The sequence below is a fragment of the Babylonia areolata genome, chromosome 14 (genome assembly GCF_041734735.1).
Source record: "Babylonia areolata isolate BAREFJ2019XMU chromosome 14, ASM4173473v1, whole genome shotgun sequence".
Taxonomy (NCBI): Eukaryota; Metazoa; Mollusca; class Gastropoda; order Neogastropoda; family Buccinidae; genus Babylonia; species Babylonia areolata.
The window spans coordinates 16,696,024-16,712,816 of record NC_134889.1 but is presented as its reverse complement, the minus strand read 5'-3'; the positions used below and the strand labels follow the sequence as shown (position 1 = coordinate 16,712,816).

The window sequence follows — 16,793 nt, the reverse complement described above, 5'->3', positions numbered from 1 at the left end:
AAAGGCTTCCAACAGGTGCAACAGCCAGTTAGTTAAAATGGTGGACTTTCAGTCTGAGGGTCCCAGGTTCGAACCCTGGTCACAGCACTTGGTGGGTAAAGGGTGGAGATTTTTCCAATCTCCCAAGTCAACAGATGTGCCTGAACCCCCTAATCCATAATATTATTCCATGTCAAAGTTTGGTGGGTTATGGAAACAAGAACATACCCAGCATGCACCCCCTCAAATACAGGGTGTAAGTGTCTACATGGCGGGGGTAAAAATGGCCATACAAGTAAAAAGCCAAACCATGTATGCATACGACCAAATGTGGGAATCACAGCCCACAAACGAAGAAGGAAAGGCTTCCACTCCCTTTCCCCTGTCTGCAAGCATCTGCATCTTGCAATCTGAAAAACATGTTTGTGAAACCATACACTCAATGATTTGTTGTGTCTTTGTTGCGTAATTTCTGAATGGGCACATAACAGTATGATTCTGATTGACGGCACACAATTATTACCTCCACACAGACACAAACTCAAAAACAGAAACCAACCCCAAACACCAAAGAATAAAGTTGTTTATTTATTTCACACAATCCATACCATAAACATTTCCAATCTCACCAATCAGCCAGCCGCAATGCTACTTTCTGCAAATTATTTGCTTGTCATCCTTTCGATCTTTCAGGAAGGTCTATTTTACAGTCTCCATGAGAACAACGACACAAAATGGCATCAACATCATTGTCGACAACAGACTTCCACTGTTTCCACTGTTTTGCAGCTCTGTAAATACAGATTAAAGGTAATGGATCCAATAGCAGAGGCAATGAATTGTACTCAAGTGTCTAGTGCTTGACATTAGAGGGCAGGGCACAGACCTCTCCTTTTACTACTTTTAAATTTTCCCAAGTGAAGACGGGTATCCATTCACACCTGGGATGGAGTGAAGAAAATTGGAGAAGAGCGCCTTTCTGAAGTGTGTGGGGGGAGGGGGGGTGCGCACCATGAGAGAGAGAGGCACTGAACTAAATCTGATCCAGTGTTCACCAGGCCTCTGTTTCATCATGCTGTTGTGTCCTTGGGGAAGGCGTTCACTCCAGCCAGGTGCGAATGGGTACCATACTTCAGTCGAGGAAGGTTAAAACAATGGAAAGAGAGGATTGTACCCAACCTTCCAGTGCTGAGCCCAAAACACAGTGGATACAAATTCACTGCACCCTTTGGACGCAAATGGCTATTGGGCCTTGAACCTTTCAGCATGCAGATTCAGACTTCTTAGATGTATTTACACATCCTCACGAGACCTGCAACTCTGTCATCCTCAGAACTGATCAGGACCATCACCACCCATCCCACCCATTCAAAATGTATCCACATCACCCATCTGTCCATCCACCCAGCCAGAAAGGAATGCAACACATGTGACACAGCTGTGAAGAACGTCCTTCAGTAGCCTTCATCTGACCACGTGATGGTGTAGCCGGGGAAGTGGTTTTCTAACACAGCCTGGGTGATGGCGTGATCAGCTTTTCCGTAACCCTGCAACACACAGCATCACTGGGCTGCTGTTTATACAAGGAAAACATGCATATTATGTGAATGGGAAGATGATAGTGAAAGATTTCCATGCAGACCCCTCACTCTTCCAGCATACAGTATCACTGGGCCGCAGTTTATACAATGTTATGGAGTGCAGTGCAGTGCAGCGCAGTAGTGTTGTGTGCTGTAGTGTGTGTTTCAGTTTCAGTTTCAGTAGCTCAAGGAGGCGTCACTGCGTTCGGACAAATACATATACGCTACACCACATCTGCCAAGCAGATGGCTGACCAGCAGCGTAACCCAACACGCTTTGTCAGGCCTTGTATTTTGATATACTTACATTTTATTATTATCATTATTAATTAATGTATTTATTTATTTTTCTATTTATTAATTTATCTATTAATTCACTTACCTGTCTCTCACTTACCTATCTATCTATTGATATACTTACATTTTATCATTATCATTATTCATTCATTAATTCATTAATTAATTAATGTATTTATCTATTTATTCATTTATTTATCTGTTTATCTATTTATTCACTTACCTATCTATCTACTCATTCATTCATTCAAATTATTGATTTATTATCTACTTATTATTATTCATTCATTATCATCATTATTCTTAATATCATCATCATTATTATATAATTCACTTTTCTTCTTCTATTTCTACTTATTATCATTCCATTATACATAATTATATATATGTATATGTGTGTATATATGTGTGTGTGTGTGTGTGTGTGTGTGTGTGTGTGTGTGTGTGAGAGAGAGAGAGATAGAGAGAGAGGGAAAGGGAAAGAGAGAGAGAGAGAGAGAGAGAGAAAGAGAGAGAGAGAGAGAGAGAGATTTTTTCCTCCTCACTGCCCAAGTGCATTGGATTACGCTGCTGGTCAGGCATCTGCCAAGCAGATGTGGCGTAGCATAACACAGACTGGGTGCATATACGGATTTCAGTCTGAATGCAGTGATGCCTCCTTGAGTAACTTAACCGAACTGAACCAAATGTGTAATGTAGTTTACACAAAGCTATGCAGCGGTATGTAGCGGAGTGGAGTGGGTTGTGTGCTGCAGTTCACGCAATGCCATGTAGCACAGTGCAGCAAAATGACGAATAACGAAGTGTAATGTAGAGCAGTGTGCGATGCAGTTTTTTCTCCACGCATTACAGTGGTGAGTCAGAGTTGCAAATAACTATGGTTCAGTCCCAATGCTTCATGATGCCTTCTTTCAGCTTCATGGAGGCCTCAACTTGTGCGGACTGATCAATATATATGCTGCAGCACATCTGCTTAAAGAAAAAAATGTTTTAAAAAAATGAGGAGATGCCTACACTGTGCACAGGCTCAACCCACCAGTCAGGCCTTGAGAGCCAACAGCAGCATATACAGTATATCCCCCTTCCCATGCCCCCAACACAAATAACGTTTTAACTCATTCTACCCCACAACTATAAACCTTCTACAACTCCCCTGGACCATCACAACACAAGACCACTGCAGTAAAACAAACAAAAACTGAGTTGTTCAGTAAAACAGCAAAAATCAACAGAGAATTTTGAATTGATCTGTCACACAAAGCTTCATTTTCATGCTTCCTGAATCCCTACAGGCTCAGTTTAAGATGTCAACTGTACAAAGCAAGAACAAATTAAATCAGAATAGTGTACTGGTACAAGAATACTCGTACCAGGTCCACAGGGAAAGTACAATGAGTTACGGTGAAAATTTTTATTTTTGATGCTTCCTCACCTTTTTTTTTAATGGAAAAGAAAGACTTCAGAGCCTGGATTCATAACAAACTTTCTCTCTGTATATATTATGTATATGAAATGTGTCAAACTCAAAGTGTCAAGTGTCTCCCCCCCAACACACACACATATATATACATCAGTATGATTATCTATCTATCTATCTATCTATATATATATCAACTACATCAAATAATTCAATAAATAAAATTTAATAAACAGAACAGTATAAATTGGTACATACAATACAAAAACAAAAACAAAAAAAAACAAACACCAACAGATGAATAAACAGAATCCTACTGTAACATTGTGTAGCAGTAGCAGTATCAGTAGCTAAAGGAGATGTCACTGTGTTCTGACAAATCCATACATGCTACACCACATCAGCCAAGCAGATGCCTGACCAGCAGCATAACCCAACACAACAACAACACATTAAATTAATAATCCTGAAGTTAATTCACAGTTAATTCTATGGCAGATGTTGGTCAGTTTTCAGCTTTCAGTTTCAGTTTAGCATCAAAGCATACGTGGACTGATCCATAGAAGTTACACAACATCTGCTTTGTAAAAAAAAAAAAAAAAAAAAAAAAAAAAAAAGAATCAGATGCCTAACCTTTACATAAACCCAGCATGCTGCTCAGACCTTGAGAGCCCACCCTAGGAAACATCGGCCAACACCTGAAAGTTGCCACACACTGCACAGTGTTGGGCAACTGGTAAAAGGGAAACAATCATGCATTTCTTTGTCTGGCACAAGGCAGCAAGAGTAACGGTTCTTCCTAGCAACTGATAATGCTTGAGCTTGTGCCTGATAGTGACGCCACAGTGACTGTGACACTGGTGTTGTGCACCATACCAGCAGACCACTGACAGTGCAGGGAAATGAAATGGTGTGCTGATCTGTGTTGGTTTAAACAGTGTTTTATCTGAAATGTCACAATATCAATTACAATGAATGTGACAGGGCAACAAGAAAATCTTATATTTAGTCCTATAGAAATGTACATACCATACACACTCAATATATATGACGGATGTCGCTGCAGGTTGAAATGGACATATCGTACTTGTAGCATGAATTATGAAGCCTGCTGAAGCTGTGTACTTCCCTGGGATTGAATGGGTTAAACACAAGTCAGGCATTTGCTCCTTTTTCTCTTGTTTGTTGCTTTTTTTTTTTTCTTTTTTGTCTTAAAGCAGATGTGGTGTAATGTGCTCGGATCAGTCCTGCAAACTTTGACATCCCCTTGGAACTGAAACGTTCAGGGAAGGTGAAAGGATTCAGAGTGGCCAATGAGGGTCAAAGAAACAGCAGCAAGCACGTAACTTGATACAGCAAAGAATCATGGCTGAAGAGGGGTCAAAGAAACAGCAGCAAGCACACGACCTGATAAAAGCAAAGAATCAACCACAGAACTCACCACAGAGTAGCCATAGATCTGGATCTGTTTTGCAGAGGGGTTATGCTCTATCCGGCCTCCTCCCAGCACCTCACAGTCCAATCCTCTGCTTTCTATGCCGTCCACAACCATGTCATAGATGTCAGCTGAAAAACAACACTGTTGATGTTAAAACCCTTGACTATGTGCATAGTGACGTCACTGATGATGTCATCAGAAAATGGGAAATAGCTCTGGAAGGCTCAAAATTCACACAGTTTATCTAGAGTGGTATATCTCCAGACACATTTCTCAGTTTTGGGCTTTTTGTTTTGGATAATGTTTTATGACCTGAAATACCACTTTCTACTGTTTTCCCCCTGGCACTGAAGGGGTTTTAACAACAATGTCATACATACAGCTGAAAAGCTACACTGTTTATGCATAGTTGTTTCAAAAACCATGTCATAGATCCTGCTGAAAAACAATACTGTTTATGTGTAGTTATTTTAACAACCATGTCATAGATCCTGCTGAAAAACAACACTGTTTATGTATAGTTATTTCAACAACCATGTCATAGATCCTGCTGAAAAACAACACTGTTTATGTATAGTTATTTCAACAACCATGTCAAAGGTCCTGCTGAAAAATAACCCTGTTTATGTATAGCTATTTTAATAACCATGTCATGGATCCTGCTGAAAAACAACACTGTTTATGCATAGTTATTTTAACAACCATGTCACAGATCCAGCTGAAAAATGACACTGTTTATGCATAGTTATTTTAACAACCATGTTATAGAGCCTGCTGAAAAACAACACTGTTTATATATAGTTATTTTAACAACCATGTTATAGATCCTGCTGAAAAACAACACTTTATGTAATATAGTTATTTTATCAACCATGTCATAGATCCTGTTGAAAAACAACACTGTTTATATACATATATTTCAACAGCCATGTCATAGATCCTGCTGAAAAACAACACTGTTTTTGCATATATATTTTAAAAAAAACTATGTCAGTTTCTCATAGATGTCCGCTGAAAAATAACACTTTATGTATAGTCACTTCCACAACTATGTCATAGACATTGGCTAAGTTCACTGTATATATAGACTCACTTTAAAACCATGTTGTTGATATCAGCTAAAAAAAACAACCCCAAACCCACCGTCTATGTAGAGTCACTTTAAAACCAATGTCATAGACATACACATAATAGATAGATGGTGGCTGGAAAGCAATTTTAGTTTCTCAAGAGTTCCCAACTGCCTTCGGACAAATCCACAAATGCTACATCACAGCTGCTAGGCAGATGCCTGACAGCAGCATAAAACCATGAGCTAGTCAGACCCTGGGTGCATACACTGTGTACAGGTTTTCAGAGTGGTTTTCTTCTAAAGAATATAGTCTGAGAACAACCCTCTTGTTTGCAGTGGGTTCTTTTTCAGTGCGTCATGGGCTTGTGCTGCACTAAGGACCTTGGTTCACTGTCTGATCCAAATGACTAGACGCTCGGGTTTTTTTTCCAGTCAAACTTGGGAGAAAGGGTGAGACTGTGATTCAAACCCATACCCTCACAGACACTGTACTGGCAGGTAAGCATCTTAACCATTCTGCTACCTTCCTCCTGAAAAACAATACAGTTTATAAGAATAACTTTATTATCTCCAACTGGAGAAATTTGGTCAGGTGCATTATCACAACATAGACAAGTAAACAACATGGGGACCATAACTGTAAAAGTCAACAACAGCTTTTACGAATATTACGAAGACACAAATGTAAAAAATATCACATACACCGTTTCATACATACATCCACACACTGCAGGTAATAACTAGTATTCTTAACATAAAAACAGAAAGAATTAAGAAACACTATTTTGAATATAATTATAGGCATAGCCTACTATATTGCACACTGATTATAATAGACGGATAAGAATAAAGATGAATTGTGGAAAACCACAACCAGATAATCAGCACACACCCGCACCCACCCACCCTCCACCCACGCGGATTACTTTATTAAACAGGAGTAATAAACATGTGTTCTCAAATTAAAGCATTTCACATATTCGCTTTTAAAACATTGCAATTAATTATTACATCGTAATTATTAACAGAAATATATTTAGAATATGGACGTTAGCATTAGACATATTCCACTGTACATTCATCCTGCATATTGCACATTATTCATCCTACATATTGCACATTCATAATAACCAATTGTCACGTTTTTAAGATCAGTAAACACACACACACACACAAACTAGAACAAGGTACAACCTATCATGCATGGACTTTCACACGTTTTACACGAGAGTGTGTGTGTGTGTGCGCGCGCACACACTCACACATTCTCAAGAATTTAAAAGGTGGATTGAACGTGGAATATGTATAGTCACTTTAACAATCATGAGACAGATCTTCATAGTCACTTTCTTACCTTGCTGAACAGTTCTTTGGGGTACTTTCTTCTTTTTTTTCCCTTTTTTTCTTTGTGCGTGTGTGTGTGTGTGTGTGTGTGTGTATCTGTCTGTCTGTTCTGTCTGTCTGTCTGTGTCTGTGTGTCTATGTGTGTGGGGGTTTCAGTGTGGTCAGTCAAACACGTGCAATAATCACAGCAGACTTTGAATGCTGAAATATTACCTTGAAGTTAACCACACATACAATAATGAATCATACATGCAAAAATCAAAGTTAGAGGATATACATATACATATATAGGTTTATATTTTGGTTTACAGTTCACTGTTGACTGCCAGAATTATTTCTTACTTTGTTGTGCTTTTCCAAATAGTACGCTCAGCTGCTGATTCTAGATTGGTGACAATTCCTAAAAAAAACAAAAAAACATGAGGTCAGCACTCTTTCTCCTACCTTGGCCTAGTACAGTAGTACCAGTACAGTAGTAGTATGGTATAATGTACCTTTCTCAGTCCATCCCATGGATTCCTCTAATCAGTTTAATTTTTTAAAAGTCTCTCAAAACACACCCTTTCTGCCTTCCATCTCTTTAAGTACTCTGCTTCTTGAACTCCTGTTTGCCATGTGTGTCCACTGAAAAACAACACTGTTTTGTATAGTCACACTAACAACCATGTAAATTGTAATGGATGTCCACTGTAAGCCAACACTGTGTATAGTCACTTTAACAACCGTGTCTTTGATGTCCACTGAAATACAACACTGTGTTACGTAATAACCATGCGCCTTAACAGTATCAGTATCAGTAGCTCAAGGAGGCGTCACTGCGTTCGGACAAATCCATATACGCTTCACCACATCTGCCAAGCAGATGCCTGACCAGTAGTGTAACCCAACACGCTTAGTCAGGCCTTGAGAGAAAAAAAAAAAAAAAAAAAATATATATATATATATATTATATATATAATTATATATATATATATTTTTTTTTTAATTAAAAAAAAACTAAAACAGATGAAAATAAATAAATAAAATAAAAATAAAAATAAAATAAAACAAAAATACACACACACACACACACACACACACACAAACAACCAAAAAACAACTATGTAACAGATGCAGGGTTCGTCACTAACGGGAGCGCTGAGCGGAACGCTCTGAAAAAACAAATTGCGCTCTGGAAAATTCCTTGACTCAGAGCGCTTGCGCTCTTGATTTTGAAAAGACATAAGCATACACTACTGTATCTTAATTGTTATTCCATTGTCCATCACAAACAAGAGTCAAAAGCGCGATCGTTTTGCATTTACCGAAGTTTGAAAGCCGTCTGTTTACGTTTTGTTAGTTCAACTGGAAGTAGGCCTAGTGAATCAGGGGAGGCTATGCAAAAGAGCGCTCTTCAGACTTGAAGAGTAGAAAAGTGGAGCACACGATCGATTTCGCGGCCGTGCAAAATCAAAATGAATTTATGTTTGAGACTTGTTGCTCTATGTTTTTAGTGTGCGCTCTTAGTTTTCAGTTTGCGCTCATCAAAATTCTGAAACTAGAGCGCAGGTGCTCATGCGAAAAAATGTTAATGACGAACCCTGAGATGTCTACTGTAAAACACTTTAACAGCCATGTCATGTATATGTGGCAGAAATCATAGATAATTATTGACTAAAAATAACAGTGTAGAGTCACTTTAAAGACGATGTTGTAGATAGGCTGAAAAATACCACTGTTTATGTATAGTCACTTCAACAACTATGTCACAGACATTGGCTAAGTTCACTGTGTATATATAGACTCACTTTAAAACCATGTTGTTGATATCAGCTAAAAAAAGCCAAACCCACTGTCTGTGGAATGTCACTTTGAAAACCATGTCATACATGTGACTGAAAAACAACATAACTTTTAATAATATATAATTGTATATATTTTAATATCATGCTGTAGACATTTTCGTTTATAGTTCACTGCCAGAATTAGTTCTTTCTTTGTTGTGCTTTTCAAAATAGTACGCTCAGCTGCTGATTCTGGTGGTGACAACCTATATATATATTTTTTTTTCAAACACATGAGGTCAGCACTGTCTCTCCTATCTTGGCCTAGTACAGAAGTACCAGTACAGTAGTAGTATGGTACAATATACCTTTCTCAGTCCATCCCATGGATTCCCCTGATCAGTTTAAAACATCTATCAAAACACAACCTTTCTGCCTTCCATCTCTTTAACTACTGTGCTTCTTGAACTCCTGCTTGCAGTGTGTGTACATGAGCAGATGTGTTTGTTTACCTGTATGTGTGTACAAGTAGTTGTATATGTATGGTGCATCTGATGCGTATGTGTTTAAATGTATAGATCTATAACATTTTATTGTCACTTTGTAAATAACACAAGCTCTCTACCTGGGAGGTGTGATTGTCAATCTGCACAATTATCATTAATAAAAACAAATAAATACCCCCCCCACCCCCACCACACCCCCCAAAAAAAGAAAAAGCAACAATCTACTGACCATGGTAAGGTGCTTTGACCGTTCCCCGGACAATGTATTTATAGTCTTCGTCCACATCTTTGTCATAAACTTTGATAAGTATGTATTTGAATCGGCCACTTGCATCGATTTCTGCATTGCTGACTCCACCCAGTTTTGAGTTGTTTTTGGCCGAGTCTGAAGCAATTTTCTTTGCAGCCATAGTGGGGTGTACTGAAACAGTGGAGAAACACACACACACACACACATGTACACACACATGCAAAATTATACATTTTGAGCAAAGAAAATATTAGTATCTCTCTCTTTTTCTTTTCTATATCATTATTCATTACAATTGATATGTCATATGTGCATCATCAGAATGTTTGCGAGGTTAAGAGGAGACACTAGTTTTATCATTTATGTTGTCAGCATTACTTGAAAAACAAGTGAGTGAATACGACTAAGAGTGAGAGGAGTGGTGAGAGAGAGAGAGAGAGAGAGAGAGAGAGAGAGAGAGAGAGAGAGAAACACTATTATCTATCATGTGATTATTGTTTTCTGTGTTTGAGACTGGTTTAAAGCCGGGTTTGGATTTTTGCATAATTTCTCTGTCTCTCTCCGGGTACATGTCTCTTTCTAATGCAGTGTGAGACTGCGGCATCGACAGGGTGACGCGCACTGCAACAGTCCTTGAATTCCATTGCAACAGATTCGCATTTTCTCTAACTGAGACGAGTATCACTGCCAAACAGAAGACAATGGACGTATTGTCTATTACATGTTCACCGATGATGTTTGACTCAGCCACAAGCACACGTTCTGAAAACTTCTTACAAACCTATGTTTTCTGGCGTGCAAATGAGCCAGACGTGAAAATTGGTGACAGGAAGCACTCTCTTGTGCACAGAAACCCAAATCCAATCAACGATATGCGTCGTGCTTTTTGATTGATCATTATACCAACCAATCAAAATATACAAAAAATATTATGCCCAGCTCTCTTCATGTGAGCTCTTCACTGGTTTGAAACGAAATGAACAACAGATTGCACTCGGTATTAACTGAACGAACATGCACCGGCAGGAAATACCTACACACGCACACACGTACGAACTGGCGGCCCGGAACTCACAACACACTCTCGATCACTAATTACGAACGAACTCGATCACACACAAACACACACACACCGGCACACATGCAGATAGGGAAAAAACGGTGCATGGAGATTAAACAAACATATATACCACACAAAAAAAGTTACATATCCCGTCTTTTGATTGTTTCTAAGAAACGATCGCTCGGATATTTCTCAGTATAAATAACTTTGATGTATAAGACCTGTACCCGTACGAGTGTGGTTGCATGCGTGTCGTGTGTGTGCCACGATAAGTTATCGTGTGTGTGTGTGTGTGTGTGTGTGTGTGTGTATATAATCTGCGGAAAATAAATCCCTGCATCAGTGGTGAAAGATTGACGCAGAGGAGGTCAACTAATTATATGTCAGATGGAAATGATTTATAGGCCTGATGATGTGCAGTGAAATCAGTGTGATGTGCTTGTACACAACACTGAGTAACAGCATTAAGTTGAACCCCGCCGGCCCACACCCCCTCCTCCAGACTGCTTGACCCCTCCATTCCCCCCCCCCCTCCCCCCCCCCCCGCCCCCCCCCTCCCACTCAACTGACGGCCTCAGTCAGTGATGACGTCACGTATCCGCTCAATACGCTTTCGAGCCTTCAGCTGCCTGACTGATTAGATCTGTACGATGACCTTGTGCTGTGCCCAATGTCAGTCAGTGTCAGTCAAGTAGGACAGGGAGGCATAGGCCTACGTCAGCATGCCGCAGGGTCCTTCCACGGCAACCAGATACCACGAACTCCACAGTGATATCCTGGCCTCCTGGCGGGCGGCTCAAGGAAAACTGCCCCCGGGGTCCGACTAATGGGCAGGAAACTGACTCGATGACTCACCGGCTGCTTCAAGTTTTTCGAACTCAAAACTTCGGAAAATAAAAAGAACAGAAAGAAAACTGAGCCGGAAAGTATGCCACAGAGAGAGAGAGAGAGAGAGAGAGAGAGAGAGACAGAGACAGAGACAGAGACAGAGAGCCAGAGCGGAGAGACAGAGACAGAGGCAGACACTGTGACACACAGATATACAGAGATGAAAGACTGAAAAAAAAGAAGAAGAAGAAAAAACAAAAGAAAAAAAGAAGAAAAAAAAAAAAAAAAGAAAAAAAAAGAAAAAAAAAAAGAAGAAGAAGAAGAAAAGAAACGGAAACTGCGAAAACTGACCTCAAAATACGACCTCAGTAAGTGACCGAGCAATCTCGATCTTGAGCAAGGCACTAGGTCTGTTTTCCACGATTATTGTCACGTATTCCAAGTCACTGAGTACAGAAAGTCCTCCATCTTTTTTTTTTTTTTTTTTTTTTTTTTTAGCCGCGCCCATCAGTGATAACTATGGACGCGCCTGAACAGCCTACGATTTTGTGTCTAGCGCCGTGGGCGGCGGCTGTAACTTCAGTCGGTCAGTGATACCGTACTGTGTTAATGATCAATGTCAGTGATTGGGTCTGCCACTTAATACTATCCGATTCTGCATGTCCACTTCATTCATTCATTTATTCATATATTAATTGATTGATTGATTGAAGTTGACTTACTGACCGTGGGTGAATTGATGACGATTCAACTGATGATGATGATGATGACGATTATGATAACTGAGTGTGTGTGTGTGTGTGTGTGTGTGTGTGTGTGTGTGTGTGAGGATCAAGAGTGATTGATGCAAAGCAAAAGCAGGAGGCCTCTTCAAAATATAAGTCAGTATATAAAGTCTTGGAAGTAAATGTCATCCTCGAAAAAATAGAAGTCTCCCTTAATTCGGTTTAAGTTTCAGTTTCTCAGGGAGGCGCCACTGGGTTCGGACGAATCCATATCCGTTACACCAGTACATCTGCATGCATGCTGAGCACATGCATGTCATCAGCATATTAATCAACACGATTGCCAGGCCTCAGTGCATGCGAAAATCATTCATGTGCCAATTAAAATATCAGAGTGGATTTCTTGTGCATAATTTTGGCACAGAACAACACTTTTGTTGTTAAACTTAAAGTGCGTGCTGCACACGGGACCTCCGAGTCGGTTTATCGTCTCATCCGAGTGGCATAATTAGGCTTATATGACGCTCAGTGTGATTTCCCATTCAGACTATTTTTGAGTCTTAATCATTCCGCCACCCTGAATTCTGAGGAAATCGCGAGGCTCTGTCAGGGCAATTAAAAACATATCCTTATAAAATTAATATATTGCAAACAAACTCAAGTATCATAGTGCATTGAATATAATCTTTGATTCATTGATTTTATTATGAACTAAACATTATCTAAGTTTAGATTAATCATATGAGTAACTCAAAATAATAATAACAATAATAATAATAATAATAATTGTGCCAAATATAACTTTTTGGAACGAACCCTTAATAGAACCTCTAATCCTATCACCTGCGCATGCGTACAAAAAAAGGAGGATCGGCTTTTCCACCGACTCTGGGTGAATTTTGTGCAATGTGCAGTGAGTGCACGTTTGCATTCGATGCTTGGTCTTTTTGACTTTGATGTGCTGTACGAGCCTTAACCTGTGACAGGTGAGGAAAGCTTGAATGCGTGCAAGCAGTATATTGTATGGTAGTGTCAAAACTCTCATTGAAATGTTTCAATTCTATAAACTTTTGCAGAGCATCTCTTGCTGCAAGTGGCAACACCACATCAAGCGTGGGAGAGAAAAATAAGTTAGGCACCCTTGATTGTTTCGAATATTGAAGTTGATATCGTAACTGGTTTCGAGTAGAATTTCATACGCAATCGCTTACACGTACCATATGTAAACAAGCGTGTTTTGTTTGCCTTGATACAGCGAACTGTGAATTTTATAACAAGCATGTTGACCTCAACCCGGGTCATGTAAAACTGAAAGTAGCGAAATTTCCGATCATAGTATAGTATTTTTTATTAGCAGGAATATTACATTATAGGCGTATATGCAAAGCTACATACATAACGACAGATGCGTGTGTTTAAAGGTGAATATATGCTCATTTATACTACCAGAATTTGAAATTTCTCGAAAACTTCCGCACCGATGCCTTGGCAGTTTCAAATCAAGGGAGCATAACTCTGTCAAAGAATTGGAATTCTGCATTTCGGACTTCTAACTTCGACTTTGTAAATGGTTTTTAAGTCATATAATTTTCTTTTATAAGCCCATAATATGATTCTGTGTTATATGCGTTTAATAGCCACACCCCAACCCTTTCTAACAGTTTCTCGCAACCCTAAAAGTACAAACGCTCGATTATCGACCCTTCTTGTCTAATTTTAACTATGGGGGAAACCCTTGCGTACTTTCGGCCTTTGAAATGAATCATCAAACCACACTTATTTTGATCAGTTACAAAATATATAGGGAGGTAGTTATGAGACAACAACAACAATAATAGTAATAATAATAATAATAAATAACAAGAAAACATTTTTTTAAAGCTACCAGAGCAATCCATGCAAGTTCCAGGTTCACTTTTTTTTTCTCTCATGCTTTGAAAAAAACCCAAAAAACAAACAACAAAAAAAACAACAACAACAAACCATTACCCTCATCTTTTGTTCATTGACAAAAAAAGAAAAAAGAAAAAAAAAAGATGACTCATTCATTTCTTTTTGCCACTCTCAGTCTGATTCTGTTTGGGGCAAACAATACCAACATTTCTCTCCTTCCAGACTTTTAGACTCACTTGTGTAAACAAAGTGAGTCTATGTTTTAACCCGGTGTTCGGTTGTCTGTATGTGTGTGTGTGTGTGTGTGTGTGTGTGTGTGTGTGTGTGGTAAACTTTAACATTGACATTTTCTCTGCAAATACTTTGTCAGTTGACACCAAATTTGGCATAAAAATAGGAAAAATTCACTTGTTTCCAGTCATCTTGTTTAAAACAATATTGCACCTCTGGGATGGGCACAAAAAAATAATAAGAGAAGCCTAATTATATGCAAACTGCATTTACTGTTATATTTATATTTTTTGTATTCTCTAAACTTGGCACTCTGACCTCTTATTCTGACACAACAACAAGAGGAGTCATTATTATCATTTTTTGTTCAAACAGGAACTTCTTTTGCTAAGCATGGAAGTTTTATTTATTTGCAAACGTTTTGGTGCAGATGGTAAAAAAGGGAAAGTACTCTGTAATTAATGCTAGGGGACCTAATTTGCTTTAAACTGATCTTTCTCATCTTAAAAAGCTTGGATTTTTTTTTAAAGTGTATCACAAGTGAGTCTTGAAGGCCTTGCCTCTCCTGTTTCTCCTTGCGTTTGTTTTGTTTTTGTTTTATTGTTGTTTCCTTTTTAATAAAAACTTAACATGTCTCTTCTTGTTTGTATTTTACAATGTAGGATTGTATATATATATATATATATATATATATATATATATATATATATATATATACATATATATATATTCCTCTGTGTGTGTGTGTGTGTGAAGGAGAGAGGGAGAGAGAGAGAGCAGATGTTTGTCCCAGTTATATGTGGGTGCATCCAACTATCTAATCATACAGCAAATTGTTGGACATTAATTCAAGTTTACAGTGATCATCCTTATACAAGGAAGATGGTGTTGGATCTTTAAGAGATGTGTATAATTATATGTTCATACAGGCTTTGTACATGAGAGCTACATGGATCAATGGCTTCTCCACTACAATGGGAAGTCATTTGCAGCTTTTCTTTTGTGAAGGACTCTCACAGTCAAACTATAAGAAACAAGAATGCACTGGCTCTCATTGCTGTAGCCTTTGGAGCTAGTTTACCTGTGGGGTCCATCCTAATGCTGACAGTCCTAAAGATCTTTTGGTGGTGAGAGTGGGGATGTGACTTTGGCAAGATGCTCAGTCTTCAACTATAATCAATTTCTAACCCAGACAGTTGGGACAGCAGTTAATGTTGCCTCCTCTGCTGTTCTGATGGTCTTAGTCAGACATGATTGACTAATATACATGTTCGCAGGCAAACATTTCAATCGTAGATTGTTATTAAAATGTGGCTGAAGACTGGTTGGGAGTGGATGCTGAAAAATGCAAAGGATTCTTTGTGTCTTGGTTTAGTGGATGGATAAAAAATGTTTAAAATAATCTTTCAATTTTATTTATTTTTTTTATTTATTTTTGTTTTAGCTGCAGATCTTGCACTCAAATGACATGAAGCAGTGTCAAGGATAAGGTGATTTCTTTGGTGTGACTTTAGAGCTGCCAGAAGGACAAGATGACGGTAAGCATAATTGCATAATTAGTTTGATTTTTCTTCAGTTTTTGTGTTTTGGGTCCTGTTGAAATTTTTAGATTGTGTGTGTTGGTGTGGTGGTGGGGGAAGGGGTGGGGAGAGAGAAAGAAAGGGTGATATGACGTGTGTGTGTGTGTGTGTGTGTGTGTGTGTGTGTGTGTGTGTGTGTGGGTGGGTGGGTGGGTGTGGGTGTGTGTGTGTGCCACATTACATGAACATGAATGTTAAGTGTGTTTAATTAAGAACAGATGAGTATGAATGAGAACACTCACATGCACATTTTCAAATGCAAACAACATGAAAATGTACTGCCTTTGCATGGTTGATTGTCTTGAAAGAGAGAGATAGAGAGAGAGAGAGAGAGAGAGAGAGAGAGAGAGAGAGAGATTAATACCTGAAGTAAAAGAACATTCTTGAATACTCTCTCTCTCTCTCTCTCTCTCTCTCTCTCTCTCTCTCTCTTGTTCTGTCACTGCCTGTCTGTCTGCTTCTTTCTTTTTCCAGTGTACTATGTATGTGTGTGTCTCAATCTTTTATTTTTGTTTGTTTGTTTGTTTGGTATATTTCTTGTTTGTTTTTTTCTTCTGCTGATATAATGAATGAAAATTTATTTATCACTTGTGAGATAGCCCTGGCAAGACTAGTGATGAGACATTGTGAGATAGCCATGGGAAGACTAGTTTCATGATCAATTCTGAGATAGCCCTGGAAATGTTAGTTATGTTAGAAATAACTCATTGTTTCTTTTTTTTTCTTCTTCTTTTTTTTTTTAATGATAAAAGAAGAACACACACACACACACACACACACACACACACACACACACACACACACACACACATATATATATATATATA

General features: G+C 38.7%; 2 protein-coding genes across 3 annotated transcripts in view; one reads left to right on the top strand and one right to left on the bottom strand.

Moving 5' to 3' along the window:
* Positions 1-549: 549 nt before the first annotated feature.
* Positions 550-10,559, bottom strand: LOC143289510 (14 kDa phosphohistidine phosphatase-like). Of its 2 annotated transcripts, none has more exons than XM_076598501.1 (4): positions 10,428-10,559; positions 9,626-9,817; positions 4,715-4,839; positions 550-1,526 (listed from the first exon to the last, which is right to left on the bottom strand). In XM_076598501.1, exons 2-4 carry the CDS (start codon positions 9,804-9,806, stop codon positions 1,434-1,436), a joined length of 399 nt encoding a protein of 132 aa, XP_076454616.1. In that variant the 5' UTR covers positions 9,807-9,817; positions 10,428-10,559; the 3' UTR covers positions 550-1,433. The 2 variants fall into 2 exon arrangements, with proteins under 2 accessions (XP_076454616.1, XP_076454617.1); XM_076598502.1 differs by having other exon boundaries at positions 10,424-10,525.
* A 2,575-nt stretch (positions 10,560-13,134) lies between these two features.
* The window catches only part of LOC143289509 (uncharacterized), a 42,410-nt gene continuing 38,751 nt past the window's right edge, over positions 13,135-16,793 (top strand). The window contains exons 1-2 of the mRNA XM_076598500.1: positions 13,135-13,248; positions 15,831-15,924. Of these exons, the coding sequence (XP_076454615.1) occupies positions 15,919-15,924 (6 nt within the window). The 5' untranslated portion in view covers positions 13,135-13,248; positions 15,831-15,918. The remainder of the gene's footprint in view (positions 13,249-15,830; positions 15,925-16,793) is intronic.